The 26940-nt window shown below is 41.4% G+C and overlaps 2 protein-coding genes across 4 annotated transcripts; one reads left to right on the top strand and one right to left on the bottom strand.

The window, feature by feature from the left end:
- Positions 1-2647: 2647 nt before the first annotated feature.
- On the top strand, positions 2648-5882 carry LOC125968763 (RIB43A-like with coiled-coils protein 2). 2 transcript variants are annotated; one of them, XM_049720149.2, is made up of 2 exons: positions 2648-2913; positions 4225-5882. In XM_049720149.2, exon 2 carries the CDS (start codon positions 4325-4327, stop codon positions 5327-5329), a length of 1005 nt encoding a protein of 334 aa, XP_049576106.1. In that variant the 5' UTR covers positions 2648-2913; positions 4225-4324; the 3' UTR covers positions 5330-5882. The 2 variants fall into 2 exon arrangements, with proteins under 2 accessions (XP_049576106.1, XP_049576105.1); XM_049720148.2 differs by having other exon boundaries at positions 2648-2928.
- Positions 5883-6582: 700 nt separating this feature from the next.
- LOC125968746 (coiled-coil domain-containing protein 40) lies at positions 6583-26744 on the bottom strand. Of its 2 annotated transcripts, XM_049720118.2 has the most exons (19): positions 26392-26744; positions 26217-26304; positions 25886-26007; positions 25517-25600; positions 25168-25387; positions 23022-23179; positions 22828-22950; positions 21930-22051; positions 21491-21734; positions 21231-21413; positions 14050-14295; positions 12856-13069; positions 12591-12760; positions 12409-12500; positions 12194-12308; positions 10456-10644; positions 10206-10364; positions 9568-9823; positions 6583-9235 (listed from the first exon to the last, which is right to left on the bottom strand). In XM_049720118.2, coding segments are annotated over exons 1-19 (2916 nt in total). In that variant the 5' UTR covers positions 26521-26744; the 3' UTR covers positions 6583-9233. The 2 variants fall into 2 exon arrangements, with proteins under 2 accessions (XP_049576075.1, XP_049576074.1); XM_049720117.2 differs by having other exon boundaries at positions 6583-9823.
- Positions 26745-26940: the final 196 nt, after the last annotated feature.

Below are 26940 nucleotides of genomic sequence, written 5' to 3'. Positions count from 1 at the left end.
GTTTGCTGTGTGTCGTCTACTAGGAATGGGGTCTCCTGTAGTTTTTGTTAATTAGTAGTTTTGTTCCATGCACAGGCATGAGGGAAAGAACACCGTGGTTGAGAAATGTCATTTCCATTCACGTGCTGTGAAATGTTTCTCACAGTCACGTGCCACTTGATAGTGGATGACAAGTACTTTTTCAGCATGTGAACTATTGATAAAATGATCAAGTCAGAATGATCTACCTATATGTAGTATATGCTCGTGTACCTTGTACAGTGGTACCTCTACTTACAAACTTAATTGGCTCTGTGGTCAGGTTTGTAAGTGGAATTGTTTGTAAGTAGAAGCAACGTTTTCAATAGGAATCAACGTAAAAGCAAATGTGTGCCGGACTGTCCAAAAGTCACACTTTTTTGTAAGGATTTGTAAGTAGAAACGTTTGTAGGTAGAAGCAATGTTTTTCATAGGAATCAATGTAAAAGCAAATAATGTGTGCTGGACTATCCAAAAAGTCCTACTTTTTGCCCTATTTTTCCATGTAAAAAAATACACAAAACCAAAACAATACCTCTAGTTTTGCTTTTTCAAACCTTTAGAATAAAAAATAAATGTCACTTTATTCTTGACCTCCAAACTTTGCTTAGGGAGGTTCAAACTTATTAAAAAATACCCCTGAGAAGACACAGAAAAAGTCAAGCTAAAAATTCACCACAAACGGCGCTACCAGGCCCTACTGGGAGCAAGATAAAGTTCAATATCTTGCGCAAAGACAATATGATACGATAACAGGGGTTAATGAGTTTTCTGACTGTGTGAGTGGTCATTGAAAGCGCCATTCATGGCAGAATCAATTTACTTTTTCGGTCTTCTTGGGGTACTCACCAAGTGTAGAAATTTGAATAGGTGCCCCCCTCTCCAAGCAAAGCTTCAAGTGGCGTGGTTCATTTATAGAGTGATAGACTTCAACCTTGGAGGTGGTGGGTTCAATCTTCAAGTCAATTTAGACTTGACTTATTTTCTAGTTGATTTTGTGAATCATTTACCCATCCAAATGATGTCAAATGTAGCTGAGATTCCCAAAATCGACATACAGATGCAAATACTAAATAGCCTGTATTGGTCTATCCTCCTTTGGTGCAAAATAAAATAATTTTCTGCCAAAGGTGGCTTTTTGGTTATAATGGTGGTCCCTTGAACAAAACCAGTTGAAAACCCCAGATCTACTTAATAGGCATTCCTGTTCTGGGTTTCCTAAAGCTTGTTGCTAATAGCTTGCATTGCATCTAACAATTTGTGAATATGTGAAGAAACTGAAATTTGATTATTTCACAGATCTAAATAATGTCTTAGATTATATAATACTGTACAATTTTGATTTTTAAACCAACCCAGCATTACTGGTGACATCTGGTATTGCAATGCATTCTCAGACTCAGTAATTCAGTAACATTTACTCATTTACCGCCTCAAAGCAATATATTACTGTAACGTGACCTCCAACACTGCATGTGAGCGTAGGGAAGCAGTGGACTTCCCCCTGCTTACATCACAAGCAGCGGTCTTGCATAGTGACCTCCCCTCCAAAAAAGGCTTCAAGTTGTTTAATAACACTCTCAGTTAATGGTTACTGTCAAATTAAATGAAAAACCTTGAATTCTGCTATTTCAGTGCTATTGCATGATAGTAGACGTCATAGACAGCCGAACGATTAAGCATCTATGTGGCAGTGTTTTGCTTTAAGTAAACCGGTGGTCTGGTGTGGTATTGCAGGTTGTCTGCCAAATTTTGAAATGGAAAATAATTGTAACTTTTTTAATTTACTTTCCAGCTAAATTTGTGAACTATTTGCCCATCTAAATGATGTCAAATGTAGCTGAGATTTCCCAAATAGACATACAGGTGCAAATAAATAGCCTGTATTGGTCTGTCCTCCTTCGGTGCAAAATGAAATATTCTGCCAAAGCAGTGGTCCCCAAATTGCTTCTTGGTTATAATGAAGGTCCCTTTGACAAAACCAGTTGAAAACAGCTGCCTTAAGAGACATGTAGCGAGACAATACTCACAGATAACAATAATCTCACTTCAGATCAATGAGTCATCTAGACTAGTTCTTCATTTATCTGCACAAGTATATTAAACTGCCTCGCAGTGGCCAAGTCGTGCATAACAGAAGAGCTTCAATGACTTGTTCATGATGCACAAACTGTCAAAGCTTATATTGTTTTTACCACAAGACGTACAGTAGAAATAATGTTTACAATATGAGTTTTGCAGTATTGCTTACAGTGAACAAAATATCCATGAAATACATGACAGCATTCTGAACAACAACAAAAATACAACAATAAAAAGCCCAAATAAAAAGGGGGCACTAAAAAGAATCGCAAAATTACTGTTATCCAATGTCAGTGAACTTCAGGCTGAGACACATTTTCATCAACATCGCATCTAATATTACTGTAAATCCGTGATACAAAATACGGTAAAAAAATATTAATTATTCTCCATGAAAATACCTTGAGGTCATGATGTTGTTTTTCGATGATGTCATCCTTTGTACTTACTCTGGATGATGTATTACTTTGAAAACTTTATGATGACAGAAGTTGTAACAGTACATGACGGATGAGTTCATCTGGGTAGTTAGGCACTCAGGGCTATGTCAAAGGATGATGTCAGTCTTTTACACAAAAGGGTGACAGTAAATTCCCTTGAGTTTGAAGGTGATGGGATGAGTTGTGTTGATTTTGTAGTAGAGTACAATAGATTAAGTAGAAAAGCAGGAGGTAAAAGAAAGAAAGGATTTTGAGGTGGAACATTTATAGCTTGACTATTGTTATATCAAGAAAGTTCCAGGACTTAGCGGGTTTATTTTAATTTATTTATTTTTTTAACAAAAAGGAGGCTATGACAACACTGTTGCCTATGGTGAGACAAAAACAGGTGATTGAGAACCACACTGTTTATGAATGCTAATGTTTAAAAGGTTTTTCAGGGTGCACTTTTCAAGAAAATAAGTGCCACCTGGACTGCTGATGTTAGACAACAAGGCAACGAGAACTACTGCTGTAGTTCCATTTAGGAACAGGAAGGCATGAGCTCTTACTTACACTTGACAAGTTGAATTGGTAACATTCTGGGATTGCATACAATTAAAAAAAATGTGTTCCTAGTCCTACAAAGCAGTTGAAAGGATTTGAAAATTGTGGCTGATTGTGGAACGTCAAGTAGCAAAATTCAACAATTCAGTGTTCACAAAAGCTCTGATACAAATTGCATTCTACTTCAATTTTTCTTAACGTATTTCATATTTCAGTGGAACTTTTTGGACTTGTGTCTTGTAATTATGTTACTTTAAAAGTTGGAATTCTACTTTAATAATTCCAATGAAAAACAAAACAAATTATGAGCAATTCAAGAGTTTGATTGTCTTCCATGAATCTACTCTTTATAGTATACTAGAAACCCTTAATTTTATTCATTTCTTGACAGTCAACAATTATTTCATTTGAAATAATTTCAGGAAATTTAAATAATCTGAGCCTTGCAGAGTAGTAATTAGGAATGTGTGACATACCCTCATATTCTAACCCACTAATACTCTTACTATTTCGTGTTAGATTGCTTCAAATCACAAGGTCAGAAATAGATGTTTTTTGATTTTGTGCTCTCCTTATCACAACCTGTGCAAGCTTGCAATTTTAAGACATCAGAGATTTTAAAATGAAAATAACTAAAACAGCATGAGGAGGTAATGCATTTTTAGTTACACCTTGGCCTTTATTTGTAAAGAAGTTATACTGTGTGTGTAGTTTGAAAAAGTCATTGCTCCTTCCTGATTTCTTATTTCTTTGCATGTTTAGTGTGAAACTATGCAAAAATAAAAATTTAAAAGAAAGCAAACACTTTTTCATGGCAATATAGTGGCAGTGTAATACTGCATATATTGAATTTTACCACGTTCAATGTCCTTATCATTACCATTCCGCACAAAATAAGTATGCATTTAGTGAATGAGTATAGTGTGTTTAATGGGCAAAGTGCCAAAAATATAAGATAATGTTTTGAGAAGCATTGGTTAATTTTATTGATTAAAATATTTTAATTGTCCCATGTTAAAATGTATATATTTTTTTTTTTTACAGTCTTGTCTCTTTACAGCAAGTAGACACTTATTCAGCACATGAACATTTGAGTGAAAATCTTATGGTATTGTTTTTCTGTGTGTGTGTTTTTCAGGATCAGCCATAACAGAAATCAAGTGAACCGTACATCAGTGTGTTGTAAACCACTCTGAACAAGCTGGTCATTTTAACACAAACTACCTTTGTGAGCCAAAATGTGGAGTGGCTCTAACTTTGAACGGGCAAGTTTAGAAAGACGCAAATACAATGAGCGACAAAGAAAAGAAAGAATTTTTAACGACAAACTGAGAACCATCGGTATTGACAAGCAAGGCCTTGACAGGCAGCTGGATGACAAGAAAAAATGGAAAGATGCAGAAAAGTTTGAACAAGACACTTTTGAGGCCCAATTCCTTCATGATAGCAAGCAAGCGTATCTTCTTCAACGCAAAGAAGAAAGGGAGAAATTTGAAGCGGAGAAGAGCAATTTTCAGGAACAATATGCGCGTGCCATTCAGGAGAAACTGAACCGGGATGAGTCTGAGGAGCCGCTTGAAAACATGATGCCTCCGGGAATGGCAGGCGAGGACCCAAACAGCGAAAACCGAGTATGCAGGCAGAAAGAGCAGCTGAGGGAGTGGCTGCTCCAGCAACAAATAGAGCTAGCCAGAGAGAAAGAAAGACAAAAGAATGAAAGGTTGAACGATGACAAATTCAGAGTACATATAGACAATGTCGCTCAGGGACTGGAAACTGCCGTGTTAGAGAGAAGGAGAAAAAATGCAGTTGAACTGAACGAGTTCAATCAGGCATTGGCTGAAGAGAGGCAACGGTATGAACGGGAACTCAGAGATGACTTCAGAGAGATACGGCCGAGTCAGGTGGGGGTTCCTGGTATGTTGCACGCCTTTGATAGAAGGCCACATCCCGAGAGCTCTGAGCAAATGAAAAAGTTCTGGAACCTTCAAGTTGAGGAGAAAATGATGACAAAATTGGAGGGGATCAAAGAGAAGCAACAATACGACCGTTGGTGCTCCAACACGACACGTACGGCTATGATCATAGAGAGGCAGCAGGAGCGACTGAAGAAAGAGCAACGGCAGGAGCTGGACTATAACAACACCACCACTGCTGAATATGACAGGCGCAATAGACCTGATATTAAAACAGGACGCATCGATGAAAGCTTCTTCGCCAAATTTAACACCTGCAGTCGCTGAAACGGCACTCGGACATCTCCATAGATTCCAATGGACATGTATTATTTCATAAGGGCAGATTCCAAATCATATTCTAGAAATGTTTACTTGCATCTCTGACTAAACGATATGTTAAAAAAAAATATCGGCGTAATTAACGTACCTATAAGTAATTATAATTGTCCATGTTTAAAATTTACTGGAAGCCATAAATGTATCACAAACTATGATCCGAAAATACTTTTAATAGCATTTCAAATGCAGAGAAGAATTCAAACATTGCTGTTGATGATGGTGAAAAAGAATTACTGTAGCGGAGCAGTCCAGTGGAAAACTATGAAAATTTGACTTTAATGATTGACATTTGATTGTACTACAACAGGCAGGAGTTACATTCATGGTGCCAATGATCCTGCGGGACTGTTGGAGAGAAACTTATCTTGGGCTGACGTAGAAGCTAGCGCTAGAAGGACTAGGTTTTGTTTTATTTACTAAAACGTCGGATTAATTTGTGCGCATCAAAAATGCTTTTGTATATCTTTGAGCAAGTTACAAATAAATTGGAATGATTGTCTGTTTTCCCTTACATTATCAATGAGCCACTTATGGGTTGTGCAGGTTGGAGCATTTTTTTGGGCTTCCAAAGTGGCATTCAAAATTGTTGGGAAGCAATGCAGTCAGCGCTGATTTGGACTATTTTCACCCATTAGTTGATGTGTTTTTATTTATTGTAATCAATTTTAAACATGCATAGCGTGTTCAGTTTTATATTCAGTACTGCCCTCTTCTTGGATACTACATTATTATTTTTATTATATATATGTTATTTTTATTACATCATTTCTTCAGTGAGGGATTAAGCGGCTGAGAGGTTTTAGGCGCGCCTCCGGGGAGTTCCGTCCTTTGTGTCCAAAATAAGCCCTCTGAAGCTACTTTAACAGCACACAATGTATTTGTAGTGCTAATACCATGTTCTGCCTCTTGCACTAGCCACTGTCTTTTTCCTCAGTTATAAGATAGTGACAAAATAAATTTACATTAGTCCATCTTTTTTATCCATCCCAACCTTTTTAGTCAGGAAAGTATATGGTTTGCTGAAAAAGATATAACAAAGACTGGAATGATTAATCCACATCTAATTGATTATCAAATCAATCGATATTTATTTTTGGTCATTAATCATTTAGATCAGGGGTGGGCAAACTTTTTGACTTGCGGGCCGAATTGGGTTCTAAATTTTGACCGGGGGGCCGAACCAGGAGCAGATGGATGTAGTGTTTGTGTGAAGTAATATAAACGACCTGTAAAGGTCATTGCATAAAAGGTTTTGGCCTTTAGTAGGTAGTAAAGCATGGATATTCAAAAAAAGTTTTTTGAAAACAAATGCATTTATTAACAGCATTAAAAAAAAAAAAACATCCCTAAAAAACTGCTATCAGTGATTCTCATAAAATATGACACTGTTATTATGAATAACAGTCTCCATCACTTCAGTGCCTGCAGGTCAGATTAATGAAAGATGTATGTTTATCTTATGAGATCACATCAAATGGCAAACATTTTGACCAAATATATCATCTTGAAGAATCGGTGCAAGCATACATCCAAATAAAGTAATCAAAACGGCAACACGGTGAGGGGTATCTGACAATCAGAGCAGAGTTTTAACTCACAAACACCTGGTAACAGAAGTGAGGAAACGGAAAACACTTCCTTAAAGTAAGCCTTAAGAACTTTAAAGGTTAAGATTAGTCACAAACAGGTGGAATAGGTGCATCAATGTCCTTGAGCATCCTGCATTGTTTGAAAATGAGAATGGTCGCTAGTTTCAATCCCTACTATTTGTACAGATCATATTCAAAATGCATTTTTTTACAACAAACTAGAAAGCCTCCCCTTCATTTTCAGTGTTCATTTGATGTTGATGTTCATGTGGCTGAACGTCACGTCGCGTACGTCGAGCCAAATTGGCCACTCTTTTTAAACACTCGGCACTCAGTGTCCACCTTGCTTTTCCTTGGGCGACTCATTTTAATGGAAGGATTCCAGGGGAAGGTTTGTGGGTGGCTTTAGCGTAAAACTGTATCCGAAAACTCGGCGCGCAAATTACAAGAATGCTGTCGTCACAGCCCACGCTCTAAATTCGGCACTGCTACAAATAGAGCGCGAGTGCGCCATTTCCGTACTACTGAGTACGTACACGCACTTGTGAGTGTGCACCGAGCTTTCTGACACGGCTTCCGGTAGTAAATGCGCAGGCGAGTGGTTCCCCATCTACTGGGGAAACGCAGTCATTGCAGGCAAAATGACCGAAAAAAAAAAAGTTTAATAATACAATTTATTTAGGGTTGGCGGGCCGGATTAAACGGTCCCGCGGGCCGGATGTGGCCCGCGGGCAGGATGTGGCCCGCGGGCCGTAGTTTGCCCATACCTACGGGCATGGGCAATTTAGATACTAAGTATCTAAATTTAGTATCTATCTAAATTTTAGATACTGCTTTTCATTTAAAACTGTCAAAATCAAGATATCAGATTTTCAACAGTATTCTTGACCAAGCTAGGGACTGAATCATTATGATTGTCCATTTTCTGCACTGTCAATTTGAAATGTTTTTTTTAATATAGGAGTGGAAATTGAGACATGTTTTGTGTATCTGATTCACTGACTAGGGCAAAATAATTGACAGATTAATCTGTTATTAAAATAATATGTTGCAGCCCCAAAATACATTTTTCCTCCATCTGAGGGGCTTGCGGGATAACTGCACTAAGGTAGTACTGCAACAACTGCGCTAAAGTATTTTACGATTTAGAATAATTGTATTAGATTGTATTGTATTTTTTTTTCTCTGTGTTTATTTTGCTTTCCCAATTACATTTGGTTCTATGAAGGGATTTTGACTGATACCAAACGGGATATTGTTTGTGTATTTGAATGTTCGGAATAAAAGTTGTCAATCGATCAATCAATCAATCAATCAATCAATCAATCATAGTCATCAAAATTTAAGATGCAGTTAGAGCTGAGCGATGTGATGACATACACTGCCTTCCAGAATTATTGTCACTCCTGGCTATTCTATAAGATTTTATGTGACCAAATTTGAAAAAAGTGGACAATCCAACCTTTAATTCAAAGGCATTTATTTGTGTGAAAAACAATCTGAATTGATAAATATTTATTTACATCAAATCAAGTGTGCCACAATTCTAAGTATCCCTGATGTTAATACATTTTACAACCCCCATTTGTTGACAAAAGACCACCTAATTCTGTAATGTCTCACAAGATGGGACAACACAGAAAAACGGATCTCAATCATTCCTCATTCTCGAAATCATCCAGCGACCTTGTTCTACATTAAACTCTTGAGCTCACTTGACGGGCTTTCAATGGGGTTGAGGTCTGGAGATTGAGATGGCCGTGGGATGAGCCATCCAGACTGATGAAGTAGCCATAGGGTGGCGCAAATCCCTCGACTTGTTCTATATATAGCAGCTGTTCCATGCTGGAAGCTAATTGTTACTTAGCAACGCTTCCTGCCGCACAATCGGCATTTGTCAAATTACAATATATAATTCAAAATCGAGCTTTCCATGACCATTCTTAGAATGAGTGCAGTTGTAAGCTGAATTTATAGACACTCCAAGTCGCCAGCACAAGTCAGCGACTGTTCGGTCACGCAGGTTTCATCAACGGAGCATGAAAGCGGTTAATTGAATCATAACGTTATGAGTTTCACTTTCAAGATGCACAAGTTCTTGGTACTTCCTCTTGAGCACGCAAGAGAAAAGATGCTTGACAGTCTGGGAGGATCTCCATTTGACAGTGGCCCTCTTTATGTGCCCCGTGACTGTCACCAATCCAGTCCAAGATGTTTTCTGCCTTTGTGCCAAAGATACCTCGCCCTTTTTAATAACATATTTCTGAAATTGCAAATTTTTTAATTTTCTCTCTCCCCGTGTCCAAATTCACAGGCTGAATCATCTGAAGGCCGCAGTTTCTGCAGCATGTCACTTTCCGGCATGACTCGACCCCACTTGGTGTTCAAATACACATCAAGCCTGTCCAAATTCTTCACAGTTTATGCATTCATGGAGGCTCCATAAGGAGGAGCCTTAGAAGATATCAAAAGAACTAGCCTGCAAGTTGTCTTTCTAGAATTTGGAAACCATGTGCGGGCGGGTCTTCCCAGAACTGACATTATGCACCTGAAAAATGCAGCCTGTATATCTCCTATACTTTGCATTTCACTCACATGTTGTTGCTTCCTTCTCCAGGAGACTGTGTGTGCCTGCTGCCAATGGCAGTAACAACGCACTGAGAGCTGCTCGGTGATCCGGAAGCTCCTCACACACACGTTCTATAACGGCGCTGACAGCGAGCAAACGTTCCTTTAGGCTCCGCGTAGCTGCTTCCACCGATCCAGATGAGGATGAAGGTCGATACTTTCCATCTGTCACCTCTTGGAGTTTCTTGGCCTTGCTCTGAAATTCCATCAGATGAGCTTGGTCCTAGAGAGGAGGTAGAAAAGAAACTATGTGAATATGGTGGTTTTGGTGAGAATAGATGGCTCAAGCTGATGTTGTCCTGCTGTGGAAAAAATATATAATTTCCCAACATTCATTTAACCAAGGCACACGGTGTATTTATAGCTTCTGCCACCTTGTGTAAGATAATTATTATTTGCAGTCAATACTTTTTAGACTAATGAATTTCACATAGCACACCACGGATATTTTCACAGCTAGGAAACATTGCTCAATAGCAACAACGCTTTTTGTTGAGATTATCTGTCTGGCTATTGAACCTGCACAGTCTCAGGTTGAACCTGACTATGTTAAAAGAGGAAAATATATGAAAAAAAAAAAAAAAAAGTTGTTTGTTGCATCATACTGTGGTTTTAGCATCCTGGATTTTTGCAAGATCAGCTTCAAGGACCCCACTGATGCCAGACAGGTCCATCAGCTGCTGTTTGTGATGTGCGACAATGTTGTTCAGATTCACCCAGCTCTCCTGCAGTTCTTTAATTTCCTGGTCCCACTCTTTGACCATCTTAAAAACATGTCAGGTAATGTCAGGTAACAAACAACACAAGAACAACAAAACAAAAACAAAGGTAACATAAATCACGCAAACAGACAACCTTTTGCGCTTCTTTTATTTTGCGCCGCAAGCCATCATTGATGAGATTTAGCTCGCCCTTTGTAATTTGCTTTTTAGCGCTTCCGGTCAGGGCATCATTGCGCTCAATGATATTTCCTCTCTTTTCCACGGCCGCGACACTCTCCCTCACGAGCTGCTCCCGCTGCTTCATCAGCTGGTTAAGCTGCCGCTGTTAAGTACATAAAAGAACACATTTTGTTGGCACAGATGCAGAAATTTACAATGACATGAAACACCAAAACAAAACATTTTTAATTGGGGAAATGTAATTTCTTTTCAAAGTCAAAATGAAGCATACATTACTTGCGTGCAAAACCACTGTGTTCAAAGAACAAAACAAGCAAAATTATTAATTCCACATACAAAACAAAAACTTAATAATTTCCGGCAAATAAGTGTGACTTACAGAGACGGGTTAAGAAATGTGCGGCAGGTGCCACTCTTACCATTTCCGCAACAAAGTAGGAGGACTGCTTGCAAGATATGTTGTAACAAATTGCATGGGTATCTTGAGGCCTTTCTTAACAATGGGAGACTATGCTAAGATGAGTGTTGATCCGCCACTGCCGAGCAACCATGGCCCACACATGCTGGCAAGTCATTTCAATGGATTTTGATGGTCATTGATCAAATAAAAGCAAATGATTCAAAATCTAATGAAATTATTTGTCATTGCCGCTTTCAAACCCTCGCTGCCATGAGCATAAGGAAATTCTCCTCACATATGAAAACAGTCCCTTTGGAGCTGAATAATTTCTTCAGCAATTAACGTGATAGAAGGTCAATGTTTGGGCACAATATGGCCGATATGCGCATGTATGGGCCAGGTGTGTTGTGACGTACATACATATATGCACTACTTGCTCATTTTCATTGTGAGTGTGCACATGAGCACATGTCTTACTGCAGCACTGCCTAGATCAGGGGTCTCAAACTAATTTTTGTCGCGGGCCGCATTTTAGTCATAGTTTCCTTTTACTATAATATTTATTAATATTTATTACTATTATCAACGCATTTTAGAGTATAAGCTACACAACAAACTGATGACCAAATAGGTTTGAAACTGGAGACTAAAACTGTTCAAATATTTTAAAAGATCAATGGTAAAAAAAATTCTAGCAATATCTGTATTTCTTTAATAGTGAAGACATTTTGTAATTTTAGTATTGACACAAGAAACCGATGGGCAATTTGTTTTTGGGGGCCACATAAAATGATGTAGTGGGCCGTATCTGTCCCCCGGGCCTTGAGTTTGACACATATGGCCTCGATCGCAACAGGATGGTGGGGAGCCACATTGGGGGCTTGGGTCTAGGCCCCCCCCCCTCCTCCTCGAAACCACCACTACTGACTGGCCACATAAAATCATGTAGCGGGCCGTATCTGTCCCCCGGGCCTTGAGTTTGACACATATGGCCGAGATCACAACAGGATGGTGGGGAGCCACATTGGGGGCTTCGGTCTAGCCCCCCCCCCCCCCCCCCCCCCCCCTCGAAACCACCACTACTGACTGGCCACCCCTGAGAGATTAAACAGCTTGCTCTCATTTTACCTAGAGCCACCTTGAATTAAGATTATATGATCATTGAATGTTTTATAGATGAGGACAGTTATGCCATCATTGTATTGCACTAGATTATGAAGGACATCACTCTTATAATGTGATGATCAACACTCGCATTTTTTCACATATTGAACCAGTACAGGCACAGTACCTCCATACGGTGAACGTCTTCCTTCATTATCTGGATTTCTCCATGACTCTCCTCCACTACTAAGCGTGTCTCTTTCATAAGGTGAGTCTTCTTTTCCCACAGCATGATCTGTCGCCTGTCATAAAACACAGAGGGATGTTAGTGAATACTGCATTCGTTCCAGAGACGTTTTTAATATGAAAGATAAGTGAATTGATATTGAGTAAACAACTGACTCAGCCTTCAGCAAACTGCTGAGAAGTTTCTCTTTTTCCCCCTGGGTCTTCTCCAGTTTCAATTCCATTGCAATAGACTCCCGTTCTGCCTCCTAATCACATTATATTGCAGATCATTAACATTTAGCATTACCATTCAAACGAGAACAAGAACGTTGGTGTGTCAAACAGAAAGGGTATGCCTTGAGTTGGTGAAGGAAGTCGGTCTCTATCATAGCGTTCTCCTGCTCGACAGCATGGCCCAACTGGGTGTTCTTGCTCAGAAGCGTGTTGAGCTTCAGCAAGTCTCTTTGAAGCATCTTATTGTTCTTCTCGACCTCATTTTCGTCACGGTGCATGACTTTAAGCTGACCTGGTGGGGTTCGAGTCAGCATGTTAAGAATTACATTTTACAAATGGTAAATCTGATCTTATTTGTAAAAATGTGTCATAAATTACGTAACGTACGCTCCAGATAAATCTTCTTCTGACACATCACAGTGTACTTTGCCTGAAGTTTGTTGTATTCTTTGTTGTGTGCCTGAATCTCTAGCGCCAATCCGACAAGTGTTCCCTGATGCTTCAGCCACAGTTGCTGATCAGTCTTGATTTTTTCTGACAATTCCTCAGATTGAGTCTTGATTGCCTCAACTTTGATTTGCAGAGGACTGAGGTCTTCATGCTGGCAAAACAGGTACACGCACATTTAAAATTTAGATTCTCAAAGACACATTCTAAAGGTGTCAATCTAATTTGTATTCCCTACTATATTTATACGCTTGACATTACCGACTATATACTTTCTATTTTTTTTCTTTCAACAAACTGTATTTGAAATTAGATTTGACTCAGATCTGATAGGCTAAATTGGACTGCCAGATATTTTGCATTTATGCAAAATTGGTCATTGTTTGTAATGTCATCATTTGTTAATCGATCAATGGCGTCATCCGCAAAATAAGACATTGGGGTTGTAATGTGTTGCCTCACTTAATAATCCAAGGTTTCTACAGTCATATCCCTCCCACACACAAACTATTTATTTCCAATATATTCATTTTCCTCCCATTCTGCTGTTCTGTGTATTGAGTGTTTATCAGTGTTTTGGGGATATTTTTTAGGACTGAATTATTATTTTTTTCCCCAATACATTTCAATGGATGTGAAGTTTACGCAAATCTGGGCTAGTTGTGATTTAGGCCAGTCCCATTCACCAAGGAAACGGGGTTTAAAACTTTAAATACATTAGATAGATTGGTCCACCTTTTAGTTGAATTGTTGAATTTAGTTGACCTGTCAATGTTTTTTTTAAATACCTGCTGATCGTGATCGGCAACAAAAGCCTGATTGTGTACAGCCGATTTGTAATGAGAAGTACATTTCATTATACAATTGTAGTTTAATCCATTTCTATTTATGAAGAAGGGATTGCATTAAAATGTTTGTCATGTCTGTTAAAAGTGAGGAAAATTTGCAAATTTGGTCCAGATTTCCTGTGAAAATTTAAAATGTAACAGATCCATTTAGTAAGAAACAGCACGACATTATTTGCTTTCTCAGGCTAAATAAAATGGTGTGATGAGCCAGATCTGTCCCCAGGGCCTTGAATTTGACATCAGTGCTCCAAATGTTCAACAAGTTAACCAATCAAGGAATCCTTACCCCAGTGCGAGCTGCGATGAGATCCTTTTTTTTGTTGTAGTTAGCAATAGCGGTTTCTTTCTGTGTGATAAGTGCATCAATGGAAGAACTGTCAGCCTGATTAGATGCGACCACCTTGTTGTATTTTGTGATTTCCTCATTGAGCTCCCTCTGAGATCGGGCCAGGTTTTTCAGTTTCTCATCGATCACTTTACTTTCCACCTTAGCTGACATTATGTCACTCTCCAAATGCCACAGCTGATAGACCTAATAGGAGAGAAGGAATTGTGATGTCATGCTGGTCTCTATCTTAAGTAAGACCCAGATGTAGGAAAACATGTATAAAAAAAAAAAAAAAAAAGAAAGAAACATTTCATATAGTGTTGTTAGAGCCCATTGGGCACCATAATGTAGTGTTTGCAAACTTGTCATGTTTTGGTAAGGTTTTATGGACACGTTGTAACGTTACAACGTTGGGTGGGATGGGTAGCAGAATTTCCTGTAGGCCTCGTGTGGTCCTACTCATTGTCTAGTCAAGGTAAACTTATTTGCTCCTATGTTAGACAGCTAAGTTCATTTACACAGTATGTAACCTGAATAATGACAGCATTTATCATATTTTTTGTGGTTTTATTTTTTATAAAGTAAAATAAAAACAAGATTACATGTGCAATGCAATCAGGCTAGATACACTGGCTTGTAAGTCACGCTCAGTATACTAGGTGCATGCAGAATCAAGGCTAACACTACTTCAAATATCAAGCCACTTCATCTTCTTCTTCTTCCTTCATTAGCAGTGATAATCCCAGAAACAGTTCCTGTCGTCTTTGAAACAAAGATGGACATCACACTTGTAGCACTGTGTGTCGGTGTATCCTGTAGGGCAGTGTCTGCAGCACCCTCTCTTCTTCGTCTTCATTGGGAAATGACCAAGAAGGTCCTTAGGCACATCCGGTGGTGGGTGTGGACATGTTTTCTTGGGTAGGACGCTGATTGGATTCTCATTAGTCTGGATTGTGCCCTTCAGAATGTGAGAGGATGCTAGCTGTGCCTGGAACAGTCTCAGGTTCAGTGTCTCTTTCAGAGAGACCCCGAGAGCCTTAGAGTCCCGCTTGTAGATGAGCCAGGCGTTGGCCACAGCAAGGGTGATGGTGTGCCAGAAGATGTACATGTACCAGCGGCAAAATTTCACAGGGAACTTGTATTTGGCTGTGAATGAATCCAGCAAATCCACACCTCCCATGTATTTGTTGTGGATGCCCACAATGTCAGGCCTTTCAACTTCTATGTAGGTCTTGTTGATTTTGTCCCAACGTTGGATCTTCTCCACAGGCTCAGTTTCAGCAAAGGACGACACAAGTGTGACCGCTCGGTTGTCATACCATTTGACGGCAGAGATGTTGTGTTTAACCTCCACTCTGTGGTCAAAGGCTCCTCTCCCCTTCTTCTTCAAACTCTTGTCATCTTCAAGGTTGCAGTTGGTTCGGCGCACCTGCCTGGCTGTTCCGACGTAATGTATTCCTTGATCAAGGAGCTTCCACCAGTGGAACAGAGGTGAAGAAGTTGTCTGCATAGACCTTGCAGTTGTAACCTTCTGGCAGTGTTGAAGCTAGCGTTGTCACAACATCACCAGACAAGCCATGTTCTGATTTGGCTCGCAGTCCATTGTTGCTTCCTTGGTCAACATCAACAGAGACTCCAGTTCTCACCCATACTTTGAAGCCCCATGGGTGTGGCTTGCCTTGCATGATGCTGCTGAATCTCCCTTCGAAAGGAATCATCATCTCATCCACAGAGTGGTGCTCTTCTGGTATCACCTGCAGGCAGCTCTATCCGAATAAATCAAGCCAAGGTCTGATCTTCCACAGTTTGTCCTTCCTTTCAGTCTCTGGTACTGTCAAGTTGTTGACGAAATGTAAGGTTGTCAACAAAGACTGGAATCTGTTCAGTGGCATCACGTCAGCAACAGGATGGTGTCGTGTGTCTTCCTCCCAGTACATACGGGTACCAGCCATTTGTACTAGGCCCATCTTGAGGTACATGCCCAACATTTTCTCAATTTCCTTGGAATTGATTGGTGTTCACACATGTTCCCTTTGTTTGAAAGCTGTACTCATTTTTGTTTGTCGTCAGAGACTGAATCATTTCTTTAGAAACAAACTGGTTGAAGTACTTCAGTGGTGTGTGGAGAGAAATCACATCTTTGGTGAGAGGTGGACCAGACAATTCAGTATTGGGGCTAGTGAAATCCTTTTTCTGCTACCGATATCTGTTGGCCTGTTTGGATGGTTGTGGCTCAATGTTCGTGTCAGTGGGTGGTTGGTTCTCTTTCACATCACCACAATCTTCTTCATCTAACTCAGTTTCATTGAAGTCAATGTCCACATCACTCTCTCCGTTCTGGACAGCATCTATCACATCCTGCACACTGAAGCGAGAAGCTTTCCTTGGAAATACCATGCTGAAAATGAAAAATAAAAACCATGAGTGCATTTCAAAGTCAAGTCAAAGTCAGCTTTATTGTCAATTTCTCCACATGCCAAAGACACACAAAGAAACCGAAATTTCGTTCCCCCCTATCCCACGGTGACAAGACATGGCTCACAACAGACAAACAAGTAACAAGTATAACAAAAGCGTGCTGAATAAATAATGAATAAATAACACAACAATAAATAAATAAATAAGAGGAGCAGAAAAAAAAGGAGCAAGTGCGCGTACAGCAGACATTCCCGAAAATAGCGCAACAGTGCCACACGCTACGCAGAAGGGGGTAGCGAGTTCAGGGCCCTAACAGCTTGGGGAAAGAAGCTGTTGGCAAGTCTGGTGGTGCGGGAGCGCAGGCTCCTGTACCTCTTCCCAGAGGGCAGAAGGTCAAACAAAGAGTGAGCCGGGTGACTCACATCTCTGGCAATCGAGGTTGCCTTGCGGGCGAGATGGGAGGTGTAAATGTCCTTCAGGGAGGGGAGCGAAGCACCAATAATCTTACCAGCCGTATTCACTATGCGCTGCAGGGCCTTCAAGTTCTGTTCAGTGCAGTTACCACCCCAGACAGCGATGCAACTGGTGATGACGCTCTCAATAGTGCCACGGTAAAATGTAGACAGGACTGCCTGAGGAGCACATGCACGCCTGAGCTTCCGCAGAAAGTACAGGCGGCGCTGAGCTTTCTTTGCCAGTGACGAGGTGTTTTCGGACCAGGAGAGGTCCTCACTGATGTGCACCCCCAGGAACTTGGTGCAGCTCACCTTCTCCACCGCAGCACCGTCGATGATCAGCGGCAGGTGTGTTGTGTGATCCTTCCGGAAGTCAACAATGATTTCCTTGGTCTTATTAACGTTCAGCAGGAGGTTGTTGTCCCTGCACCACGTGGTCAGAAGGTCAACCTCCGACCTGTACCGAGTCTCGTCGCCCTTTGTGATGAGACCCACCAGAGTCGTGTCGTCAGCAAACTTCACTATGCGGTTGTCGCTGTAGGTCGCAGTGCAGTCATGCGTCAGCAGGGTGAAGAGTAATGGACTGAGCACGCAGCCCTGGGGGGCCCCCGTGCTCAGCGTGATGCTGGCGGAGATTTTGTCGCCAACACGCACCACCTGAGGCCTCTGACAGAGGAAGTCCAGTATCCAGTTGCAGAGGGAGGTACTGAGGCCCAGCTCGTCGAGTTTGCAGATGAGTCGCTGCGGCACAATGGTGTTGAAGGCAGAGCTGAAGTCCACAAACAGCAACCTCACATATGAGTCCTTTCTCTCCAGATGGGTGAGGGCCGAGTGGAGGGCAGAGCAGATGGCATCCTCAGAGGACCGCTTGGCACGGTACGCAAACTGGAAAGGGTCAATGGTGGGGGGGAGAACGGACTTGATGTGCTCCATGACCAGCCGCTCAAAGCACTTCATGATGATGGGCGTCAGTGCCACAGGGCGGTAGTCATTGAAGCAGGACGGTGCAGGTTTCTTCGGCACAGGAACGATGGTGGCAGCCTTGAAACACGAGGGGACGATGGCCTGCTGCAGGGAAACGTTAAAGATGTCCGTGAAGACACCCGACAGCTCCCCAGCGCAGTCCTTCAGCGCTCGACCCGGGATGTTATCAGGGCCCGCCGCCTTACGGGTGTCAATAGCGGCAAGCGCCCTCCTCACACCGTCGGCAGAGAGGCGCAGGGGCTGCTCGTGTGGGGGGGGAGTGGTCTTCAGCGGGCAAGTGCTGTTCTGGGCGTCGAAGCGAGCAAAGAAGCGGTTCAGATCGTTCAGCAGACGGATGTCGCCCTCACAGCTCCTCGGCGCGGGCTTGTAGTCCGTGATGGTCTGAATGCCCCGCCAAAGGCTACGTGCGTCCTTGCTGTCCTTGAAGTGGGTGGAGACCTTGCACGAGAACGCCTTCTTCGCTTCTTTGATGCCTCGGGACAGGTCGGCCCTCGCTGTCCTCAAGCCAGCCTCATCCCCCGCTCTGAAAGCCTTGTCCCTGGCCCTCAACAGTCTGAGGACAGCCCCCGTCAGCCACGGCTTCCAGTTCGCGCGAGTGACGACGGATTTCAAGCAAGTCACATCATCGATGCACTTCGTGATGTAAGAGGTAACAGAGTCTGTATACTCCTCTATGTCCGTCCAATCGTTGTAGGTGGCTGCCTGCTTAAACAAGTCCCAGTCAGTGGTGTCGAAGCAGTCACGAAGTGCATCGGAGGCACCCTCAGGCCACACTCGAACCTGCCTCCGAACCGGCCTGGATGCCTTTACCAATTGTCTGTATGCGGGCAAAAGCAAAACGGTGAGATGGTCAGAAAGCCCCAGATGGGGGAGGGGGGTGGCTTTGAAAGCTCCCTTTTGCGCCGAGTAGACTAGGTCCAGGAAGCTGTCGCCACGTGTCGGAAAAGGAACATGCTGGTGAAGCCTCGGGAAAACAGACTTCAGGTTGGCATGATTGAAGTCTCCAGCGAAGATGGTGAAACCGTCAGGGTGCGCTGTTTGCTGTTCACTGACAGCCTGGTACAGTTCACCAAGCGCCGCGATCCTGTCTCCTTCGATGTTGGAAGGCGGGATGTATACCGCGACTAGCAGAATCGCGGTAAATTCCCTCGGCAGATAAAAAGGACGGCACTTAATGATCACAAACTCCACAAGCGGCGAGCAGTGCTTACATACCACCACAGAGTCCCGGCACCATTCTTCTCGGATGTAGACGCATATTCCACCTCCACGCGACTTTCCCCCTCGTACAATGGCACGGTCCGCCCGATAGCACGCTAGCCGCTCCAGGTGCACCGCAGAGTCCGGAATGTTGTCACTCAACCAGGTCTCGGTGAACACGAGCACACAGCAGTTCCGCACCGTCCGGTTCGTAGACCTCAGCAGGCGAACGTAATCCATTTTGTTGTCCAGCGATCGAACATTCGCCAGAAGAATGGAGGGCACCGCCGGTCGCGCTGGGTTGGCCGCCAGCCTGGCCCGGACGCCTCCGCGCTTGCCCCTCTTCTGCCTCCTCGCACACCGTTTCCGACGGCTCCCAACCGGAGGAGGAATAGCGGGTGAGGTCGGCGACGTTTCAGGACGTAGCAGTCCGAGCGCCTTTAATGTCGACGCTTCAACATTGCATTTACACATTCCACTGCAGTAGTCTATTAACATGCCACACAAAAGTGTTTGACCAACCTATTGTTCTGTGACGATCATGGTAAAATTAACCCCTCACTAACGACCCTACCTTCACATTCCTCAACATAGACAAAGAGGTTAATAAACTGAGTTACTTGGATATATCCTCTACACCAGGGGTGTCAAACTTATTTTTGTCGCGGGCCGCGTCATAGTCATGGTTTCCTTCGAAGGGCCATTAAAATTGCCAACCCAAATAAATGTCTGAATGTCTCAAATTATATATAGTGTACGGTACTCAACAAACTAGTGAATGACTAGATGAATAACTAGTTTTCAAAACAGAGACCAAGAAAAACTGTTAACATATTTTAAAAATATGAATGGTAATAAAAATTGCTATTTTTAAAAGTGAAAACAATTAGTAATTTTAATATTGACATGTGAATTTGATGCACAATTTGTCTTTGCGGGCCACATAAAATGATGTGGCGGGCTGTATCTGGCCCCCGGGCCTTGAGTTTGACAAAAGTGCTCTACACCCTTGTTTACAAATGTTACAAATACACACAATGTGTAAATATATTAGAAGATAATATAAACGGGAAGATCCATGCTGATTTACACTCCACTTTTCACAATTCGGGCCTTTTTTGCTACCACGCTCTCCCGGTGTTGCATATCTGCAACACATATACTACATGCACTAATTTACATTTGGGGTATATATTTAACAAAATAAGCATATGCACAGGTTCTAGACATTCTAATGATCACCCCAAAAAATATAAAAGCATTTTACTTACTTTTCTTTGATTAATCCAGTCTAGTGTAGCAAAGAGATGTGTCCTTCACGCTGTCCGGTGAGGTGTGAGCTGAACAGCTTGTGGGTGGGGCTTAAATAACAATGTTCTAGCCAGTAGCAGAGAGGGATAATAAACAATAGGACTACCTGACTTATGTTTATGTGGAAAAAAAAGAAAAATAAAGAAAACACTATTTTTAATAGTTTTAAATTTTTTTTGCAGATCTCCCATTAATTCAAAGAAGAATATAAGAGTGGGGAAACAGTATCAAGTATCAACCCATGTTAGGATAAGCAATTTTCAAAACTGTTTTCATCATGGGCCACATCACTGCTATGGTTGCCTTCTGGGGGCCTATGAAAAGTGTGAAATCATATACAGTAATGTAAATGTACCGGTAGTTGCTTGATGTCTCTTTTTGCACGTGTGGTCTTTCAACAAATTTTGCCATGAATGATTACAATGAGAGTATTACAGTTCAAAATAAAGTGTTTTATGTTCCCATTATTGGCCCTGCAACTTCTTGTCTTTTTAAGACAGCTCATTCATGGATAGCTCATTTTTAAAGTCAGAAGTCAAGGAAAAATAGTAGCAAGACATTTGGCAGTGAAATCCATTTCCATCAATACATAAAATGATGCAGCCTGAATTGTTCCCACGGGTCTTGAGTTTGACTCCTGTTGTCTAGTTTCAATTCGGCTTCTATACTTTCTAAACGAATTGCATTTTGAAAATGAAAATTATGTGAGGGTTTGAACCTGTAATTGTTACCACTACAGCCCGTTACCAAAGATGCTTCTTTTAAGTATACCTTCTCTTTCTTGAGTGAGGCTTTCTTGTTGGTGAGTCGTTGGTAATACTGAGCGGCCTTGTTGTCCATGAGCTTCTGTAGCATTTGAGTCATGATGTAGTTCTCCAGTTCCAGGTGTTTTTCTTTGTTTTTCTCCAGCTTTCGTCTCTGATCAGTCACCTCAGCCTCAAGAATGTTGTCCTCCTTAAGAATTAGAGAAGGAGACATTCAAACTCAGGCCAATCAAGTCACAACTGCCTCATTTGAGGTGTTTTGTCAACCTTCGTGAGTTCAGCGAGTGTCCGCTCCGTCTGCCCCAAAGCACGGAGGTAGATGCTGTATTGGGCCCACAGAGTTTCATGATGGGTCTGCTTCTGAGTAATCATCTTTTTAGTCACATCACAGTCCATCTGGCCACAGTTCAGCAGCATGGTCAAGGTCTCGCTTTCTTCCTGTAGCCCAGAGATGGATTTCTTAATGCCTTCAATCTCTCTGTCCAGCACAATCACTTGGTGCTCAGCCATGCTGTGGGAAACATAAGTAGCGGTAACTAAATGAAAGAAATTGATGCACACCTTTGTTTTCGTATTTATGTCTTGTGAGCAGTAGTTTTGTGTATTTTATTCCTTTTTTCAGACCATCAATCACATTTTTGCTAAAATGATTTTTCCACCTGTAAGAGACTTTGACATCAATCCATTGTTGATGTAGAAATCTCACCGTATAGCCTCCTGCATTGCTCTGAAGTCTTCATCTCGTCTCTTCAAGTCCACCAGGCTCTTGTTCCACTGCTGTAAAAGCTGTTTCTGTGACATTGCCAGAGACACCATTTGCATTTCCGCCTGTAAACGAATGTAAACACGCACGCACGCACGCACGCACGCACGCACGCGCGCACGCGCGCACACGCGCACACGCGCACACGCGCACACGCGCACACGCGCACACACACACACACACACACACACACACACACACACACACACACACACACACACACACACACACTGATTTACCAATACCAAACAGGGTTACTGCATTTTCACAGTTTTGAAGATTGTCTGAGTTTCTCTGACAGAGAGTAGCTGGAGATAAACAAATATTTTGTCCAATCAAAATATTTGGTCAACCTAAGATCTTCAACAAATCCTTTGTGAGACAGCGCATCAGTATATAGTATACAGCACAGGTGTCAAACTCAAGGCCCGGGGGCCAGATACGGCCCGCAACATCATTTTATGTGGCCCGCGAAGACAAATTGTGCATCAAATTCGTGTGTCATTGCTAGAATTGCAAATTGTCTTCACTTTTAATAATATCTTTGTTTTTTAAATATTTGACCAGTTTTTACTCGTCTGATTTGAAAACGAGTTATTTGTCAGTTTGTTTTGTAGCTTTTACTGTATATAATATGAGGTGTTCATACATTTATTTGGGTTGACAGTCATAATGGCCCTCCGAAAGAAGCTATGACTACAATGCGGCCCGCGAAAAAAATGAGTTTGACACCCCTGGTATACAGGCTGGTCTCTACTGCTTGAATAAAGAATGTTTGTTTTAACGACAAACTTCATTTAATTCACAGTCCACAATTGAAGGTATGCTGTGCTGTACTTACCTCAGAAAGAGCTTCCTTGGTTGCCTCAGTTGTCTCTGCCTGGGCTTTGGTCTGAGCCTCATACATATCCTTCTGTTGTGTCAGTCTCTCCAAGACCTTTGTGAGGTGCTCCACATACATGTCCTGTTGGTGTTGTCATAAAAGTAAATCAATCAACAATGACTGATCATGGATAGAGCAGATAATGTGTTCACCTGGTTGAGTTTCTGGTCTTCGACTTGGGACTTTTTAGCTGCTGTTTTGCGTGTGATGTTCTTCATGGCTTTTAGATTAGAATGCAGATCTTCACTGATTTCTTGAGTGAAATTGAGCTGTGAGTTCAGTTTGTCTAGCTCGGTTTGTAGGTTGGATACTATGGATAAGAAAACCACATGTTTTTAAATTAAGCTGATGTGATCATTTCCAGCACCAAGCAGTAAACATGTTTGCTTCAAAGCTAAGGTTCTGGGTTAAAATCTCTGCTTGGGCCGACATGTTAGCTAATGTTAGCTAGGACAGGCTCCATCTCACCCGTGAGCCGATTGAGAACTCACGTTGCAGTAAATGAATGAATAGTTGGATGATATCCTGATTTTATTTAGTAGGAATCTATGTCCCATCAAATGTTTATGTCTCTATCCATATAATGACTTCTCTGAAGACAATCATCTTCAGTAGCGATGTTTCCTTGCACAGGATTGAAATCACAGCAGAAGGTGCAAGTCTTCTCATTTATCACAACGACCAATCTTTGGAAGGTATTAAAAACTTTAAGATCATTTTAAAATGTGGAAAGACAAACCATTTTTTACCTGGTTGAAAGAAGTCATTTAAAATGAAGTTTTTATAGGGGCGTGATTGGCCAATACGGTATTCATATCTAACATTCACATTGCTGGTGTCTGGCTCGATCCTCGTATCTCCAAAATCATCACTTTTCAGGAGACGCCCAAAATGGCAGGTTTGTTCAACCATTAGCATTCCACCGTGAAAACGAGCAAGCCATTGTCAACAATTTTGATCGGTCAATATTTTCTAAGAACTAACACCCACACGTCGAGACAAACCAAAACTGTAGACTTTTAAAAAGATGACAATTCCACCAAAATATGACTTCTGAGTTTTTGGCCTGATGCGAGCGACATGCATTAACAATAACGTGATTTAAAAATGCAAATTCAAGCTGAACATGTAGGAATTTCCTGACAAATACTACATCCTAAGTCCACAATCACAAGACGAGGTCTGGTAACAGTCTGTGACATCGGCAGGTCTGTGTGTGTCCCTGACAGACGTTCTGTCACTTATCCATGTTGTAGAAACAAAAGCATATATAACCTGTCATCTCTCCCAAATGAGGTGTAATGTATGAAATAATTTGCCTCATTACAGAAATATCGATCATTTAATGAACACAGAAAGGTCAGATTTTGGCAAGACAAAAGTTTTGTCGCCCACAATAAAGTAATGTGAAAATCAAACAAATGATTCAGTTCAAATACAAAAATGTTTCATAACATTGGTGAATGGAGTTGTTATGCTATTATAGACATATTTAATATTTTGTCTGACTTCCATGAGCTTGAAGGACTGCACCCATGCAGTTTGCTAATGATTCATACGATTTATTGATGAAGTTGTTATGCCGTCTTACATGGCTGTCAGAGTTCATCAAGATTTTTTGCTTTTGTCTTCTAAGCTTCCTCTTTCATTCTACCCCAAACATGCTCAATGATGACTGGGCTGGCCAGTCCTGGAGCAACTTGATCTACTCTGCCTTGAGGAACTTTGATGTAGAGATGAATGTATGAGATGGAGCGCCATCCTGCTGCAAAATTTGACCCCTTTTATGATTGGGAATATAAGAGGTACGTAGCTAACTTTTGTCTTACCAAAATCTGACCTTTTTGTGTTCATTAAATGATTAATATTTCCGCAGTGAAGCAAATTTATATTCATACGTTACACCTCACTCGAGAGCATCTCAGCTTTAATACGAGTCATTTCTAAAACCAATGGTTGAATTTAAAGTCAGGTTATAAGCTTTTGTTTCTATACAACATGGATAAGTGACAGAACATCGGTCAGGAACTGTATCTGGGTGAGAGCTGTGGCGACCATAAGTCAAATGTGAATGTGCCCACTGCATTTTACTGTTCTCCTTGCGTTCAATAGATGACAATTATTTAATAGCTTAGAAGCATTGCTTAACTTAAGATTGTCAAAATGCTCAGAATTTCAGTCTATTGACACTAAATATGTTCTCAGAATTCTCTCCTCTTGTATGAAAACAGACACTGTGTTTATTCAGAGTACTAAGTGGTATGGTAGATAAATCTCAGAGCAATTCAAGCATCTCACCATCAGCTCTCGTGTTACTGCACTGGGTGGTAGCGCTGGACTGGCATAACTTTACTGCCTCAAGTTCATCTTGCACTTTTTGATGTTTGCCTTCAGACAAGACCTTGGTCTGCTGTTGGTCATCTAGTCTTGTCTGGAGACGTTTGAGCCTCTCCTGTTCACTGTACAACTGCACGTATATTTCCTCTGTTTGGCTCGCCTCTGCCTTCTCAAAACCCACCTGCACAGATATCCGAAAGCACACACACAAGTCTATAAATATCAAATGAGTGATCACAGAAATGTTGACAATAAAGACATGTGAGCTACACATTATCTGCCTCAGCATAAAATGGCAATCTAATCCAACCTCTTCCCTTAGATCCAGTTTGAGTCTCTCCAGATCCTTGATGAGTTGCTTCTTCAGTGCAGCTTGCTTCTTTGCAACCAGAGGCTGTCAACAGACCAAACATGACATCTGAATCATTCTGGACACGTGTGCAAGAAATCCTGATCTCTGCAGAGCACTGATTCCCAACCACCAGACATCATCATTTCAGTATACATAGACTTTTTGTGAGATTGGGAAACAATGCTGCAGAGAATCAAAATTGTTTTGGCAGAATGTACAACCCATGTACTGTTGGACTGAATTGGATTTCATCATTTGAGTTTGAAGTGAGCTTTAAATGAAATCTACAATGACATTATTTGTAGAAATATTGAAGAAGCTACAAACATGTTCAGCATCAAGAACAATGAGCTCATCCTCATCCTCCATCATTGGTTCTTCTTCCTTCATGTCCTCTGATGACTTTGCAAAATGGGTTGGTGATCCAACCTGGGAAGTATTGTCCTGCTCTGATACAGAAGAAAACATTATACAGTATTTTTTTTTTAATACTGTACTGAAGAGTTATACAAAAATCAATTGTGATTATTAGTTTGCCTGTATACTGTACTTTATTTTAAAGTAACTCACAATGGATCTTTATGGAATATGCCATTACATACAACTTTGTTTTTAATTGCAAGAAATTTGACAGTTTGAGTTATTTTATAAAACAGACCAGTACGACGAATAGGAGCGGGGGCTCTATCCGCATCAATGACGTCAGCCTGAGACCGTGGGGTCACATCAACAAGTTCTGATCTTGGCTGGTGTGAAAACAATGAACGTTTTAGTGCTCATGAAATTGAATACCTTATGTTCAAAATCGTTTCTTGTCTATTCTAAACATTTACCCGTGGAGGAGACGCATTTGCTCCAACGTAGTTTGCTTCTTGTTCACTGCCATCAAGCAGCTCAATTTGTTCCTCTTCGGCCTCCACCCATCCATCCCCATCAGCTGATTGCGCTTCGGCTCTCTGCATTGAGGCTGTCAAATCAACAAGAAAACCATCATATCATTCTTTTGACACGGCATGACAATAATTAACAACCGACTGACTAGTGCTAATAACAAGTGTCGTTTTGCTAGCCTGGCAATCTATGCACAAAACTACTCGACGTGTCTTAAACCAATTAGTAACAACCTCAACCAGATCCACATTTCATTCCAACACTGAACAAACTGATAATATTGACGCCCCTCTAAAACTCACCAGCCTTTCACTTTCGTCGCAGTCACGTACCACACAAGGTTGCTTAGCAACCCTAAACATCCGCTGCAGGAAGTGCAATAACAAATCGTCGAAACTAACCTAATACTTGTCTGCGTTTCCGCGACAGGAAGTGCAATAACAAATCGTCGAAACGAACCGAATACTTGTCTGTGTTTTGATAGAATTCAA

This window comes from Syngnathus scovelli, chromosome 5 (assembly GCF_024217435.2).
Source record: "Syngnathus scovelli strain Florida chromosome 5, RoL_Ssco_1.2, whole genome shotgun sequence".
Classification (NCBI taxonomy): domain Eukaryota; kingdom Metazoa; phylum Chordata; class Actinopteri; order Syngnathiformes; family Syngnathidae; genus Syngnathus; species Syngnathus scovelli.
This window is presented reverse-complemented; position numbering and strand designations above follow the sequence as displayed.